Source organism: Phacochoerus africanus, chromosome 4, assembly GCF_016906955.1.
Source record: "Phacochoerus africanus isolate WHEZ1 chromosome 4, ROS_Pafr_v1, whole genome shotgun sequence".
Classification (NCBI taxonomy): Eukaryota; Metazoa; Chordata; class Mammalia; order Artiodactyla; family Suidae; genus Phacochoerus; species Phacochoerus africanus.
In genome coordinates, this window is record NC_062547.1 from 113,977,384 (window position 1) to 113,992,529 (window position 15,146).

Genomic DNA, 15,146 nt, shown 5'->3' on the forward strand with positions numbered 1-15,146 from the left:
TCGCCACAACAATGCAGGATCCAAGCCACGTCTGCAACCTACACCACAGCTCATGGCAACGCCAGATCCTTAACCCATTGAGTGAGGCCAGGGATCCGAACCCACAACCTCATGTTTCCTAGTCAGATTCGTTTACACTATGCCACAAGGGAAACTCCTGTTTTCTTTTTCCTTAAGCATGATAGATTCTTTCTCAGTTATTTTTCAGGAGATCTACTCAGGCATATTATTTCAAATTACACATTCATTGATTCTCCTTCTCTTTTTTGTGCTTATTCTGTTCTGTCTGACTTCCTTGCATAATAATACCCCTGTAGCAACAAAATGTGTATAGCAACAAAATCTGATTCTCCTTTTAATGTGTTTGTCATCTATATGCATGATTGATTCTTAAGTAGTACACTGATAAGTCAGGAACAAATTCTAGATACAGGAAATGTTTTTAAAACAAAAGTAATTCATACTCAGCATTAAAATTCAGAAATATGTGTCATGAAACACATGCTTTACAATAACACTCCCTTATGGACTCATTGTATATTCTTTGAGATTTTTAAAAATATATTCTAATTATACATATCTCTACAATTCTTATTTTACAAAAATTTAGTCATACCACATTTTTTATTTACACTAATTATTTTTAAATGACATATTAAATAGTTTTTTAAATGTAATACAAATGATAGTCAACAAAATGATCTTTATAAGAATTTGTAAAAACTAATTCTTTTCTACTGTTTTTTTTTAATTGCTTCTTTTGGAATTCACATAAGAGAAATTTCTTATTTAAAAGTTAATCTGGATTCTCTTTTATTTTATTATTAAAGCCATGTTAAAAAACTTTAAAAAGAGTCCATCTATATGTGAACCCAACCTCAGGTCATCTGAAATATAAGAAATTTACATAGATCTGTACAAGGTCAAATATAATATTTGGATATTCAAGTGTATCAAGAAACAAATTCTTGACATTCCCATTATGGCTCAGTGGACGCAATTCTGACTAGTATCCATGAGGATGCAGGTTTGATCCCTGGCCTCGCTCAGTGGGTTAAGGATCTGTTGTTGCCATGAGCTGTGGTGCAGGTAGAAGCTCGGATCTGACACAGCTTGGATTTGGCGCTGCTGTGGCTGTGGTGTAGGCTGGTGGCTGCAGCTCTGATTCAGCCCCTTGCCTGGGAACCTCATCTTCTGTGGGTGGATCCCTAAAAAGAAAAAAACAAAAAATAAATTCTTAACTCTTTTAGTGGATGTACTATCTTTCCCTTTTTGTTATTTGAAGTATGATTAACTGATTAATAGTGCTGTATACCTGAAACTAATACAACATTGTAAGCCAACTATACTCCAATAATTTTTTTAAAAGAGAATAATTAACTTACAATATTACATTAATTTCAGGTGTACATCAGAGTGATTTAATATTTTTATACTACAAAATGATCACCACAAAAAGTCTAGTTACCATCTGTCACCATACAAAGTTATACACTAGTATTGACTGTATTATTTATGCTGTACATTACATCCTCATGACATTTATTTTGTAACTAAAAATTTGTACATCTTGATCTTTCTTACCTATTTCTTCACTCCCCCCTACCCCCTTCCCTCTGGAAACCACCAGTTTGTCTTCTATCTTTGAGTCTATTTCTATTTGTTATGTTTGTTTTATTTTTTTTAGATGAAAATAGTATATTTTTCCTCTGACTTGTTTCACTTATTATTGACTTGTTTCACTTATTGTTATTGCACATGGAAAGGTTTCATTCTTTCTTATGGGTGAGTCCATTGTGTGTGTATGTGTGTATGTCTATCGTCTTTATCCATTTGTCTATTATTGGACATTTAGGTTGCTTCCATATCTTGCTATTTTAAACAATACTGTGGTAAATATAGGGATCATATATGCATATATCTTTTCTAATTAGTGTTTTTATTTTCTTCGGAAAAATACCAAGAAGTAGAATTGCTGGATCCCATGATAGTTATATTTTTAATTTTTTGAGAAAACACCATTCTTTTTTCCATATTGACTGAACCAGTTTACAGTCTCAGCAGCAGTGCATGGGCCTTCTGTGAATGTACTATTCTTGACCTTAGTTGCTTGGATGAACTTTATAAACAAACATTTTTTGCATCATTTTTAGATTCATTACTTTATCTCCATCTTTATAAAAGTGAAATAATTCGTTTTGCACTATTAGCACTCAGAACTTCACTGAGTCAGAGGGATTGCTTTAAAAAAATAATTGCTGTGGGAGTTCCTGTCATGGCTCAGTGGTTAATGAATCCGACTAGGAACCATGAGGTTGCGGCTTCGATCCCTGGCCTCGCTCAGTGGGTTAAGGATACGGTGTTGCTGTGAGCTGTGGTGTAGGTTTCAGATGCAGCTCAGATCCTGAGTTGCTGTGGCTCTGGTGTAGGCTGGCGGCTACAGCTCTGATTAGACCCCTAGCTTGGGAACCTTCACATGGTGCAGGTGCAGCACTAGAAAAGGCAGAAAGACCAAAAAAAAAAAAAAATTGCTATGAATCTGTGTCTTATTTTAGCCCATGAAGGAATTACTGTTGCTTATATAACTGTATTTAGTCCATCATAATTACTGTGTCAGTGACAGAAAACTACCTTTAGATTAAAAACTAGGTATATTCTTAAGAAATGCAAACTGAAAATTACCATTATTTTATTCACTATTTCTCTAGTTATAAGAGGCATGTTAGAAATTTATATAAAGCATTTTGACACTAGTGGCTGATTGAAATTTCATTCTGTGTGAACTTTATCTCATTATTTACTTTTTTAAATTTTTAAATTTTTTTTTTTTTTTGGTCTTTCTGTATTTTCTAGGGCCACCTACAGCATGTGGAGGTTTCCAGGCTAGGGGTCTAATCGGAGCTGTAGCCACTGGCCTACACCAGAACCATAGCAACTCAGGATCCGAGCCGCATCTGCGACCTACACCACAGTTCATGGCAATGCTGGATCCTTAACCCATTGAGTGAGGCCAGGGATCAAACCCGCAACCTCATGTTTCCTAGTTGGATTCATTAACCACTGAGCCATTACGGGAACTCCTCATTATTTACTTTTTATGAAACATTGTACTGGGGTATCTTGAGTCTATGTCAGTGTGTGTGTAAATTTTCCAGTACGCATTATGTTAAGTTGTCTTACTTGTCCCTTTAATTTTATAGTCATTTTATATGCATTGCATTTCCTTCTTTCACACGTGTTTATTTATCTAGGCAGTATATGCCAGGTACTGTCCTTGACCATAGGGGTACTCTGATGAACAAAACAAATGTAAAAATTTGTCACCTCAGGAGCCTGTATTCTAGAGGAGGAGATAGGCGATAAACAAGATAAATAAGTAAAACATATGTGATGTTAGACAGTGATAAGTTCTAAGGAGAAAAAGTTAGTAGGGACAAAGAGGTAGGAAATTTAGGCAAAGAGTTCCCATTGTGGTAACGAACCTGACTAGCATCCATGAGGATGCAGGTTTAATCTCTGGCCTTGCTCAGTGGGTTAAGTATCCAGCATTGCCTTGAGTTGTGGTATAGTTTGCAGACACAGCTTGGATCCCACATTGCTGTGGCTGAAGTGTAGGCTGGCAGCTGTGGCTCTGATTCGACTCCTAGCCTGGGAACTTCCATATGCTGCACCCATGGCCCTAAAAAAAAAAAATTGGGGTGAGAAAATGGATGTAGAATGTCTAAAGTAGACCTCAGTGAAAAGATATAACTCAATTTTAATTTAAAAATACGAAGTTGTGATAAATTTCTCTGGTAGTACTCCCTTTTCATTACAATTCTCTGAAAAATTTTAAATGTATGTATTTATTTTACGACATGGTAAATGCTAACTCTAAATGCTAATATTGTGTGTACCTGTGTATAAGACTGGAGGGAAGTACGGGAGCTTTTACCTAAAGGGCCATCCGGGCACTATTTCAAACAGCAAATGTAAGCCCTGAGGAGGGAATATGTGTAGTGTGTTTATACAAGAAGGAAATGAGTGTGGCTAGAGGGGAGTGCAGGTGAGGGGGCACTGGTAAGAGGTGAGGTGAGAGAGATGACGGAGGACAGATTAGAGAGCCTTGCAGACCATGCTAAAGACTTCGGCTTTTATTCTGAGGGAGGGAAGAATTTTGAGCAAAGGAATGGAGTGATCTGTTGTAACAAGGCCTCCTGCCTTTATGTTACGTTTAGACTGAAGGAAGACAAAGGGAGAAACAGTATGTACAAATGTATATGTGAACATAAACATATATATAAATAATATATGCATATATGTGGCCTTTTTGAGGAATAGTTAAATATTCTTGCATATAGTTTAAAGTATACAGCATGATGATTTGATCTACATTGTAGAATGATTTCCAAGGTCAAAATAATACATCCACCACCTTACATAGCAAATTTTTTTTTTTTTTGGTGGCGTTAAGAATGCTGAAGACCTACTCTTGGCAACTTTTAGTAAAATACCATATATTTGGTGGAACTATTGATATTTTTATTATTACATGTTACAAATCTATAGTCTTTTACATTTTTCTTTCTCCTTTTTTTTTTTTGGTCTTTTTAGAGCCATGCTCACAGCATATGGAGATTCCCAAGCTAGGGGTCGAATTGGAGCTGTAGCTGCCAGCCACAGCTATATAGCCACAGCAACTTGGGATCCTAGCCATATCTGTGACCTACAGCACAGTTCACAGCAATACCAAATCCCTAACCCACTGAGCAAGGCCAGGGATCGAACCTGTGTCCTCATGGATGCTAGTCAGATTCGTTTCTGTTGAACCACGACAGGAAATCCGTCTTTTACATTTAAATTTCCTTTAAGAATGTCTTCTAGGATATTTGATTGTTTACCGGTAATCATTAGTCCTTGAGAAAATATAATTTACACTTTTAGACATTTTTTGAAAATGTTTCTTACATATATCCAGATTTGGAATTATTTTTGTAATCCAAGGTTTTTTGTTTGTGTGATGATTTAATAATTGAGTGTGTACTAAGCAGTGGTTTGCATGTTAATACTTAGTCAAGTCCCACACTTACTCTTTGAGGAGGGCTAAATATTATTTCTATTTCAGTGAATAAACTGAGATGTTGAGGAAACTTGCTTAGTGCATTGCACATCTAGTAGTATAATATCGTCCTCAGTGTAGAATATTCTTAAGCATCTTTGCTAATATATCATAGCATGTCTGGTTGTTAGCAAAATTCTTCAATCAGCTTATTAACAACTTCCTTGAATTGGCCCTAACGCAAACTGCCTTGAGTTGAAATATACTCTATAGCTAAGTGTTAAAGTAAGCTAATGTGTGTTTGTTCCTCACTTGAGAAAACAGAAATACTCACTTAAAAAGTTGTGTATGGGAGTTCCTTTGTGGGGCAGTGGATTGAGGATCCAGCTGTGGCATGGATTCAATCCCTGGTCTGGGAACTTCCACATGCTGCTGATATAGCAAAAAAAAAAAAAAAAAAAAAATGGTTGTATAGAAATTAAATTAAATTCTGTTAAGTTGAATCTAATTTTATGCTATGGAAAAGGAGCTGTGAGTTTTTTATTCTTTTGACTCAGAATGTAATGCTCCAGTAACGTAAATAATACCCAGATTTAGAGTTTTGAAATTTCTTATTTCTTTGCATTGTTTTCTTGAGCACATTCATACCTGTATTTGTACACATCACCTGTATATTTATAGGTGAGCTCTTTGTGAACAATCAGAAGCCTTTATTGTATTACACTCTATTGTAATTCTCTGTGCCTTGAAAAATACACACAATAGGATATTTTTCTTTGCTGAATTTATTGCCATCAGTACATCTATATGGTAACCAACCTACATGCCTGTTTGAAATATGAAGGCAGAAAACAGTGGTCTTGATAGAGTTTGGGAAAATGTTGCTAACCTGGTGTTATGAAATCAAGTATTTCTGTTTTGTCAAGTGAGGAATAAATACGCATTAGCTTACTTTAACACTTAGCTATAGAATATATTTCCACTCAAGGCATTTTGTGTTAGGGTAAAAAAGTGCTAAGATTTGTCTATGCTGTATGTGCAGTTTTGTCTGTGCTACATTTTATTTCTTTATCAAGGATATGTAAATGATTAAGTGGTTTGGTAAACGAATAATACATGAATAACCCTGGTAGAGAAAAAACAATTAATACTATATTGAAAAAGGGAAATAACTGATCATTGGTTATTCTTAAAATACTTGTTATTATATTGGATATACTTCCTCAAACTTTTGACATTATTTTTGATCTTGAAAATTTTATCAAATGGAACATATGTGCAAACATATACATACATTCTTCTTTCTTTCTTCTCTTCCTCCTTCTTTCCTCCTTCCCTTCCTTCCCTTTTTTTTTTTTTTTTTTTTTTTTTTGCCTTTTAGGGCCACATTGCAGCATATGGAAGTTCCCAGGCTAGGGGTTCAATCAGAGCTGCAACTGCTGGCCTACCCCACAGCAACTCAGGATCTGAGCCATGTCTGTTACCTTCGCCACAGCTCATGGCAATGCCAGGTCCTAATCCACTGAGTGGTGCCTGGGATCAAATCCGCATCCTCATGGATACTAGATGGGTTTGTTACCACTGAGTCACAATGGGAATTCCTTTGCACATATTTCTTGTACCCTAACTTAAATGTATCCTGTGCTTTATTTCCTTTGGTTATCATTTTAGCAAAATGCATTTGAGGTCTGTAAGTTTTTCTTTTACAGTTTGAGTTACATTTAGTCATTATGAAAATTAACTTCTTGATGCAAAAGGTAAATTTTTTAGCATGTTGGAATATTTTAATTTATTTTTATTTTTCCATCTTAACCATTGTAAGTGTATAGTTCAGTAGTGTTAAGTATCTTCAGGTTATGCAAGATAATTTTCCTTAAATGGAGCTTAATTTATTAATGAATGTAGTGTTGCTGAAGCACTGTCTTCATATTTATTCTACTTTATTGTTCTTTCTCCAGAATTTGTATCGATTTGAAGGCACTGGGTTTTCAAACATCCCTCAACTTATAGACCATCACTATACAACAAAACAGGTCATCACTAAGAAATCTGGTGTAGTGCTGCTGAATCCTATTCCTAAGGTAGGCATGCATATATACCCTGTATTTTTTGAAGATGGATTCCTGAGTTATTTCTCACAGTAAATGCTTTGTGACTATCATAAGTAGCAGTACAGTTGACACATGAAATTTCCTTGCTTCTCTTAAGATGGGTTGCTTTTTTAATCAGTGTTTGCTCGGTTACAAATGGCGTAATTGTTTTGGGTTTTTGTTTTGTTTTGTTTTGTTTTTTCTTTTGCTGTTTTTCATCAAAGACTTGAGGCTTTCCTTCACAGTATAAGGTTCAGACTTGGAAGGGTTCTTTTGTAAAAGATTCGGAGATGTAGAAGCCAAAGCAAATGTTTAGCAGTCATGAGTAAGTTAGTATTTTAATTTTGAATGTTAAGTTTATAATATACTATAAGACACTGAAATTTTTAAAAACTACACTACTCTTCTCAAAGGCAGTAAATCCTAATGTCACTGTGTAGAGCCAGGTAGATGAGTGAGAGATTGTTCTAGGTCACCTTTACTTCTAAGACCTGTCACAGAACAGATTGCTTTCAGGTGCTTTCAGATTTGTGAGGAAGGGAATAGGTCTGAGGAAGATTTATGTTTCTAACCTGTAGGGCTTGGAGTGAAAGGAATAATGGAGCCAGTTTAGCTTCTAAGCACTTTTAATGTTCCAGGAATTGAGTTAGGGGTCAGCAAGGGTCCCTTTCTTTTGGGGACCATCTAATATGAAGAACAGTGTAGAAATAGGAAAGTCATAAAACCTGGTAGGTGAATATTTATTGATTTGAGTTTTACATATTTAGGAATGCTTTTTAACATGAAGCAAGTCTTATTCCCAAGAATGCTAGTATATAATCCAAATTCACCCAAGGAAATTTGAAAAACAATTGTTTTATTTCCCTTTGTTAGTCTGGAATATATTGTGTACATTTGTACTTATATTACCCAGTCCTTATTGTGGGGTTGAGCTTTAATTCCCTCTAACAGAAAATTTTAACAGTCAGTTGCTAAATTGCTAAACACTAATTTGGTGGATAAGGAATTGGCTTTTGTGTATAATTTTCTAGAATTGTGAGATTGGCTTACTCTTTGTTATTATTTTTCCATTCACTCTTTTCATTTTAGTTGAAGAAAACTATAAAAATTTATTCTCATGGGTTCATTTACTGTTAATACATCAGTGAGTTTAAATGTTATATTTCCAGCTCAGATATATATCTTTCCCAAATCTGAATTTTTCTACTTTTCATCTTAAACTGCATTTATAACATTTAACTACAAAGTTTTTCTTCCTTTTCAGTAAATGGTACCACCAAATACTCAACTGCTCAAACCATAAACCTAGGGGTCATCTTTGCCATGTCCTCTTCAGCCCTGCTCTCCCTCCAGCACTAGGAAGTGGCAGGAGTTTTGTGTACTTAAATGTAAATATGAAAGCATGAACTCCATTCCACTGTATCCCAATGTGAAATAAAATTAACCACTGTGAAGATACTTTTTGCCATGAATTAATGAGATAACACAGCTAGGTTTTCAGAGATATTGATATCTCATTTCACAAGCCAACCAAATATTTGCATTGTCTACTTGTTTAGCCAGGTCTACATTGAGAGATTAAAGCCATAAAAGAGGCATGTAAAAATGCTCATCTGGTCTTCAGTCAGAATATATAATTGCCAGTAAAGCTATATTGTTCATAATAAAAATTTTTCCATGAAATGAGCCTAGATAAATGGAGTAGAGTCTCTGGACTGTAACATGGCCCATTATTCTCTTTCTCCCAAACCCCCAACACTGGCTGTGGAGCTGATTATCCCATTATATTATAGAACTAGCTATGAAAATATCTCAGCTGAAAGCTATAGGAGATTAAGGGGGGCTACCTATGATTGTTTTTTGAGGTGGGAATTTGAAGTTTATCTAGCTGACTGTTAACCTGATCCAAAGTACTGATATTTGAAATATACAAATCATTATCTCTGTAGTAAATATTGTTATGCACTTGATTTAAAAAATCGTGTCATTGTAAAAGAAAATCACAAAGTAGAGGTTGTAAAAGTAGATAACTTTCAATTATGAGTGGAGAACAAATTGATATGGATTTTGTTATAATAGTATCTGCTATGTATCTTCTTTTAGAAATTTACTTGTACTCTGGAATCTATTTCTTGATTTAATTTGTGTAAGAAAGTTAATGTCTTTGACCATATAATGTGCTCTAAAACATCTAATTTCCATCTTGCCAGACTTCATTTTGGCCTACATAAAGAAAGCTGTTTTGGTCTCAGTATAATTTCTTTATAGTAACCTCTCTTTCCATTTATTTCTCTCTCACCTATGAGAGTATAACATCATATGCTTAACCAGATGACACAGGGGCCAAAGTAGTTTCCTTCTTATCTCCAGAGGTATAAAAATTAGACAATCTAAGTTAAAGATACTGTTTAACTTTCTCATGATAATAAAGCTATCTGGTGTCTGACCCACTCATCTGTCACCCTCACTGGCTATTTTCTCCTACGCTACCTCCCAAAGCCTATGTAAAGATATGAGAGATGAAAGACATGCTATTATTGATCATTCTTTATCATCATCCTTATATTAACAACAGTTTGGGATGCACAAAGCCTGTTTTTACTTAGCTCAGATACTGTTCAAATATGGCTTCATTGGAGAGGCCTTTTCTAACGTGTAAAATGACACTGCACCCCCTTATGTTCTTCTCTTCTCTGTCTCTTTTTTTCTCTTAGAGTTTAATTTTTCTAGCTCCATGAATTTTATTACATTTATAGTTGTACAGCCATCATCACAGCCTAATTTTGGAACACTTCCATTCCAAATCCTCAGCCCATCCTTCCCCCCTCAACATGTCTCCTTTGGTAACCATAAGTTTTTCAAAATCTGTGAATCTGTTTCTGTCCTACAGATAAGTTCATTGTACCCTTTATTTAGATTCCACATAAAAGTGATAGCATGTTTTATATATAGTTTTATAGTATCTGGTCTTATATTTAGGTCTTTAATCCATTTTGAATTTATTTCTGTGTATGGTGTTAGGAAGTACTCTATTTTCACTCTTTTACATGTAGCTGCCCAGTTTTCCCAGCACTGCTTATTGAAGGGACTATCTTTTCTCCATTGTGTATTCATATTCTTGCCTCCTTTGTCGTAGATTAGTTGACCATAGATGTGGGGGTTTTAATTCTGGGCTTTCTATCTTGTCCTCCTGATCTATATTTCTGCATCTATAAGAATATAAAACCTCAAAGCCTTTTTTAACCCCACACCAGTTTAAATTAAGTTCTCCTTTCCCTATGTGTCCACAGAATTCTGTGCATACCATGATCATATTAAAATTATTTTTATATACTTTGAGTTATGGGTCTGTGAAATCACGAACTATATTAATTCACTTTTATCTTCCTTAAGCCTGGTTTAGTGGTGCCATTCAAAAGGTACAAAAAAATATGAGTTGAAAGAATATTTTAAAGAATATAGGATAATATGAACTCAGAGATGCAGTTGTGTACAAGAAGTCCAAAAAATATAGTCATTAATAAGAATGTTAAAATTAATAAAACAGACGTGATAGTTTGGTCCTTATTCAATGCCTATAGTAGCGCTTAGATACCTTAGACTATAATTCTGTAGCCACCTCTAAGAAATAGGCAATGAAACTAGAAAAGATCCAGATTGGGAAAATTACAGAGGTTACTAATTTGGAAATATTGTATAACTACCAATAATTGAGGAGACAATTACTGTTCAACGATTCAATGAATTTTTCTGTGTGTCATCCTTTCAGATGTGTCATTATCTGCATCCTTCTTTGCAGATAATGGAGTAAATTACCAAGTGGTTAAGAGGGTGCAAGTTATTCCCAGCTCCAGTGGCTCTTGTGACTCAGAATTCTCTTAGACATTTCAGAGAAGCCCAAATCACTGATTTAATTGATGGCAAGATGTATTTCCTTTATTAACCTCTTAGAAATTCTAGTTTGAAATTAGAAACAAGTAAAGCTATGGTCTTCCCTTTAAAAAGGTTTTTCCTAGAGCTGAATAGGCAGGAAAGGCTGTTCAGAGGCTGATTCAGCTTGACACCTGGATTGTTTTTCTTTCAAGACTGTAGACAATGTACTTGATCTCTTTGAGGCCCAGTTTCTTTTTCTGTACCTATTTCATGGTGTTGTTTTAAAGGCATGATAGTGAAAGCTCATGAACTTGAAAAAATGTCGTATATTGTTGTATCGTATGCAATAAATTATGGCTAACTGGCTTGGAAGTATAATATCCATATTCTTGGAAAAACACTATCCATTGGCTTTGGAAACTTAAAAAAAATCAAGTGTACGGATACTAGGTCATCATTTTCATAATAGCACAAACTTCCTTAATATCCATTAGGTTCCTGTTATAGAAATATACGTTTGACCTAGATGTATTAAACAGATATGCTTGCAATCTGGGACAGAAACGGGAGACACTAGATCATTGTGTAGGTTATAGATTGAATTAATGAGTTGTACTGAATTCATTCTGAAAATAGAAAAGAAATTAGGTATATTTTGATGGTGAGCTCTCTCATTTAATAAACTAAGAAAATAGTGGAGAAATATATGGAAGTCAAAGTTATTAAAATGGGAAAGTGGAAGAATAACTAGAAAATTAAGAATTTGGAAAGTTTAAGTTATAGATTTTACATTTATGTATTAAGATGTATTTTACGTTTATATATTAAGATGTATTTCACATTTATATACTAAGATGCATTTCACATTGGTGTATTAAGATGTATTTCACATTTATATGTTAAGTCAACGCATGGGACCTTGTTAGAAATGCAGATTTTCTGGACTTCGAAATCTGTAGGCCCCAGACCTACAGAATCAGAACTTCTCAAAGTGGGGCTCAGCTCTCTGTTTTAACAAGTCCTTTAGGTGATTCTGATGCTGCCTAAAGCTTGAGCACCACTAATTTGATGGAAAAAAAGAGCTATCCTCCTGAATCTTTAAGTTTTCTTAATTTCCTTATGTCTGTAGCTTAGACGTGGAGAACATAGGAAGAACTTCAAATAAAAGTATATGTATTCTACCTTTGAAAATAAGAGAAGAAATCACATTTATCAAGTAGTAGACTGGTAATTATTTGAGTTATAAGCAATGACCTCTTTAAACTTTAATCATCTTAAAGCATCCTAATGATCAAGAATCAGTGAAGCAGAAATGTCTATTTTATGGCTTTTTGGAGAAGTCGATGTTCCAAAATTGATTTTTGCAATCTCATCAGAGTTCAAAAGAAAGATATCTAAAATGATGTTCTGTGTGAACACTATATATTTTAGGTCTTCCTTTTATGAGCTGTTTGTTCTCTGTCATCATTCTGAAATGATTCTAAGACAGAAAATGGTAAAGTTCACCTACTTAAGAATGGTGATTTTTAACCCTGTATTTGGCCAGACATGTTTAGAGTGGTCAAGAAATGGAATGCCTCTGACTTCTAGGCAAAATCTGATACCCCAATACACATTTTAAATTACCTTCTCAACATTTTCTATTTTTTGTAATTATCCATTTTCTAGCGTGGCCCTGTTGAAGCCTCATTTTCTTAACCGTAAAATGTGATAATTTTACCTTATCGGTTCTTTTACCGCAAATGAATTAACACATGCTTGGAACATTTGTGGTTGTTTTGTCACTTATTACTATTACTACTATGCAGTAAGCCCAGGAGGGCATGTGCCAAGGTGTTCTGTAGCACTTAGTAAGTTCTCAGTATGTGTTGAATGAATGAATTGATGCGTGGAATGCTTTTAATCTTGCTGCAATGCCGTGGTGATGTGGAATTACGTACAGTGCCAGAAACAATTTTAGAGGTAACTGAGCATCACATTTAGTATTTCTGGGGAAGGAGTCACTAGCACAAAATTTTAAAACTGATAGCATCTCTGACCAAGATTTACACATAGATGATGACATAACATGTTCTCACAGTCTTACTCTCTCTTTATGCTTCCTCAAATTCGCTATTTCTTACTGTATTCTCTGCTTCCTTAAAATGTCTTGGTGCTTTTAGTCTAAATCAAGTTGAAATCTAACTATGTTTTGAAATTGAATTGATTTTTGGCAGAAATCTGGGCCCCCGATTTGTAGTATTCTTCTAGGCATGAAATACATGCAAGGTAGTAAATTAACTTTTGTCATGACAGTGAAATTTTTGACATGACAGTCATTCTTAGCAGTTTCATCAACACATCAAGCAGATGAGTGGTATTTCTCAGCCATATGGAACTCCTAGGATGAGAGCAGAGGGAACAGTAGAGTTACTCATCAGGATACTGTCAGTAAAATTTGATTTTAGGCACTTTAGAATTTTAATAGCATCAAGGTCACAGAGGAGCAAGAGAATCAGCAGAATTTAAGGTCACAGAGGATGAAGAGATAAATGGTGGTTTTAAAAGTTGCAGATTATTCTAGGTCAGATAAAGTGTGTTACCCAGTCCTTCTTCCACAAAAAAAAGGAGTAGAATTATGAGACAACTCAAGAAATCTACTCAAGGTATAGTAGTAACCCAGGTATACACAGACACTCACATATTCTTTTCCCCTTTGCTCTATCACCTTTTCTCTCTCCTTATCTGCCCTCTTGCTCTCTTTTAGCAAAAATTTAGTGAGGACCTGCATGGTACTTGGTGCTGGTGATACAGTAGAAATAAAAACAGACATTGTGCCTCCTCTCTTGAAACGTGTGCCCTCAGAACTCTTACACGATTTTTCAAGAGGATTCTGAGGCCACCTAATCCTCCTACTACTTTTCTTTCTTCTCCTTTGCTTGCCCTTTCTGAATACTTCTGCAGAAGTGAACAACTCCTAAAAGACTTCCTAGAACCCTGTATTAGTTTTTTTTTTTAAGTTAACGTCGATTTATAATGCTGTGTTAATTTCTGCTATACAGTGAAGTGATCCAGCTGTACATATGTACAATACAAAATATTCTTTTTGGAGCTCTCTGGTGGTTCAGTAGGTTAAGGATCCAGTGTTGTCACTGCTGTGGCTTGAAATCAGTCCCTGGCCCCGTAACTTCCATTATTGTAACTGTCACAGGATCACGAATAGAGTTTCCTGTGCTGTACATTAGGACCTTATTGTTTATCCTTTCTATATACAATAGTTTGCATTTGCTAAACCAAAACTCCCAGTCCATCCCACTCCCTCCCCTCTCCCCCTTGACAACCACAAGTCTGTTCTCTACATCTATGAATCTGTTTCTGTTTTGTAGATAGGTTCGTTTGTGCCATATTTTATATTTCACATATAAGTGGTATGGTATTTGTCTTTCTGAGTTATTTTACTTAGTATGTTAATCTCTAGTTGCATCCATGTTGCTACAGTTGGCATTATTTCATTCTTTTTACAGCTGAGTAGTATTCCATTGTATATATGTATTGCGTTTCTTCTTCTTTTTTTTTTTTTTGGCTACACTTGCAGCCTATGCAAGTTCCCAGACCAGAGATCGAATCTGAGCCTGAACCTGCACTGCAGCTGTATAGCAGTGCTAGATCGTTAACCCACTGCACCAGGCCAGGGATCAAACCGGTGACTCCATAGAGACAAGCTGGATCATTAACTATACACCACAGGAGGAACTCAGTCTACCACATCTTTTTTGCTTTTTAGAGCTGCACCCACAGCATATGGAAGTTCCTAGTCTACGGGTTGAATCAGAGCTGTAGCTGTCAGCCTACACTGCAGTCACAGAAACATGGGATCTGAGCCATGTCTGTGGCCTATACCAGAGCTCACAGCAATGCTGGATCCTTAACTCACTGAGCGAGACCAGGGATCAAACCCGTGTCCTCATGGATACTAGTCGGATTCGTTTCTGCTGAGCCATGATGGGAACTCCATCACATCTTCTTTTTTTTTTAATTTTTAATTTTTTTTATTGTTATTTCCCCAATATAGTATTTTTTCTACTGTACAGCATGGTGACCCAGTTACACATACATGTATACATTCTTTTTTCTCCCATTATCATGCTCCATCATAGGTGACTAGA

At 35.3% G+C, this 15,146-nt stretch overlaps 1 protein-coding gene across 4 annotated transcripts in view; it reads left to right on the forward strand.

Annotated features, from left to right (window-relative positions):
* Window positions 1-15,146, forward strand: part of FER (FER tyrosine kinase) — a 432,134-nt gene that overhangs the window by 214,382 nt on the left and 202,606 nt on the right. For all 4 annotated transcript variants that reach the window (XR_007134557.1, XM_047778393.1, XM_047778394.1 and 1 more), the window contains one exon: window positions 6,997-7,119. Coding sequence is in view for 3 of the 4 variants with exons in the window: in XM_047778393.1 (XP_047634349.1) it covers window positions 6,997-7,119 (123 nt within the window). In the remaining variant the exon portion in view is untranslated. The remainder of the gene's footprint in view (window positions 1-6,996; window positions 7,120-15,146) is intronic.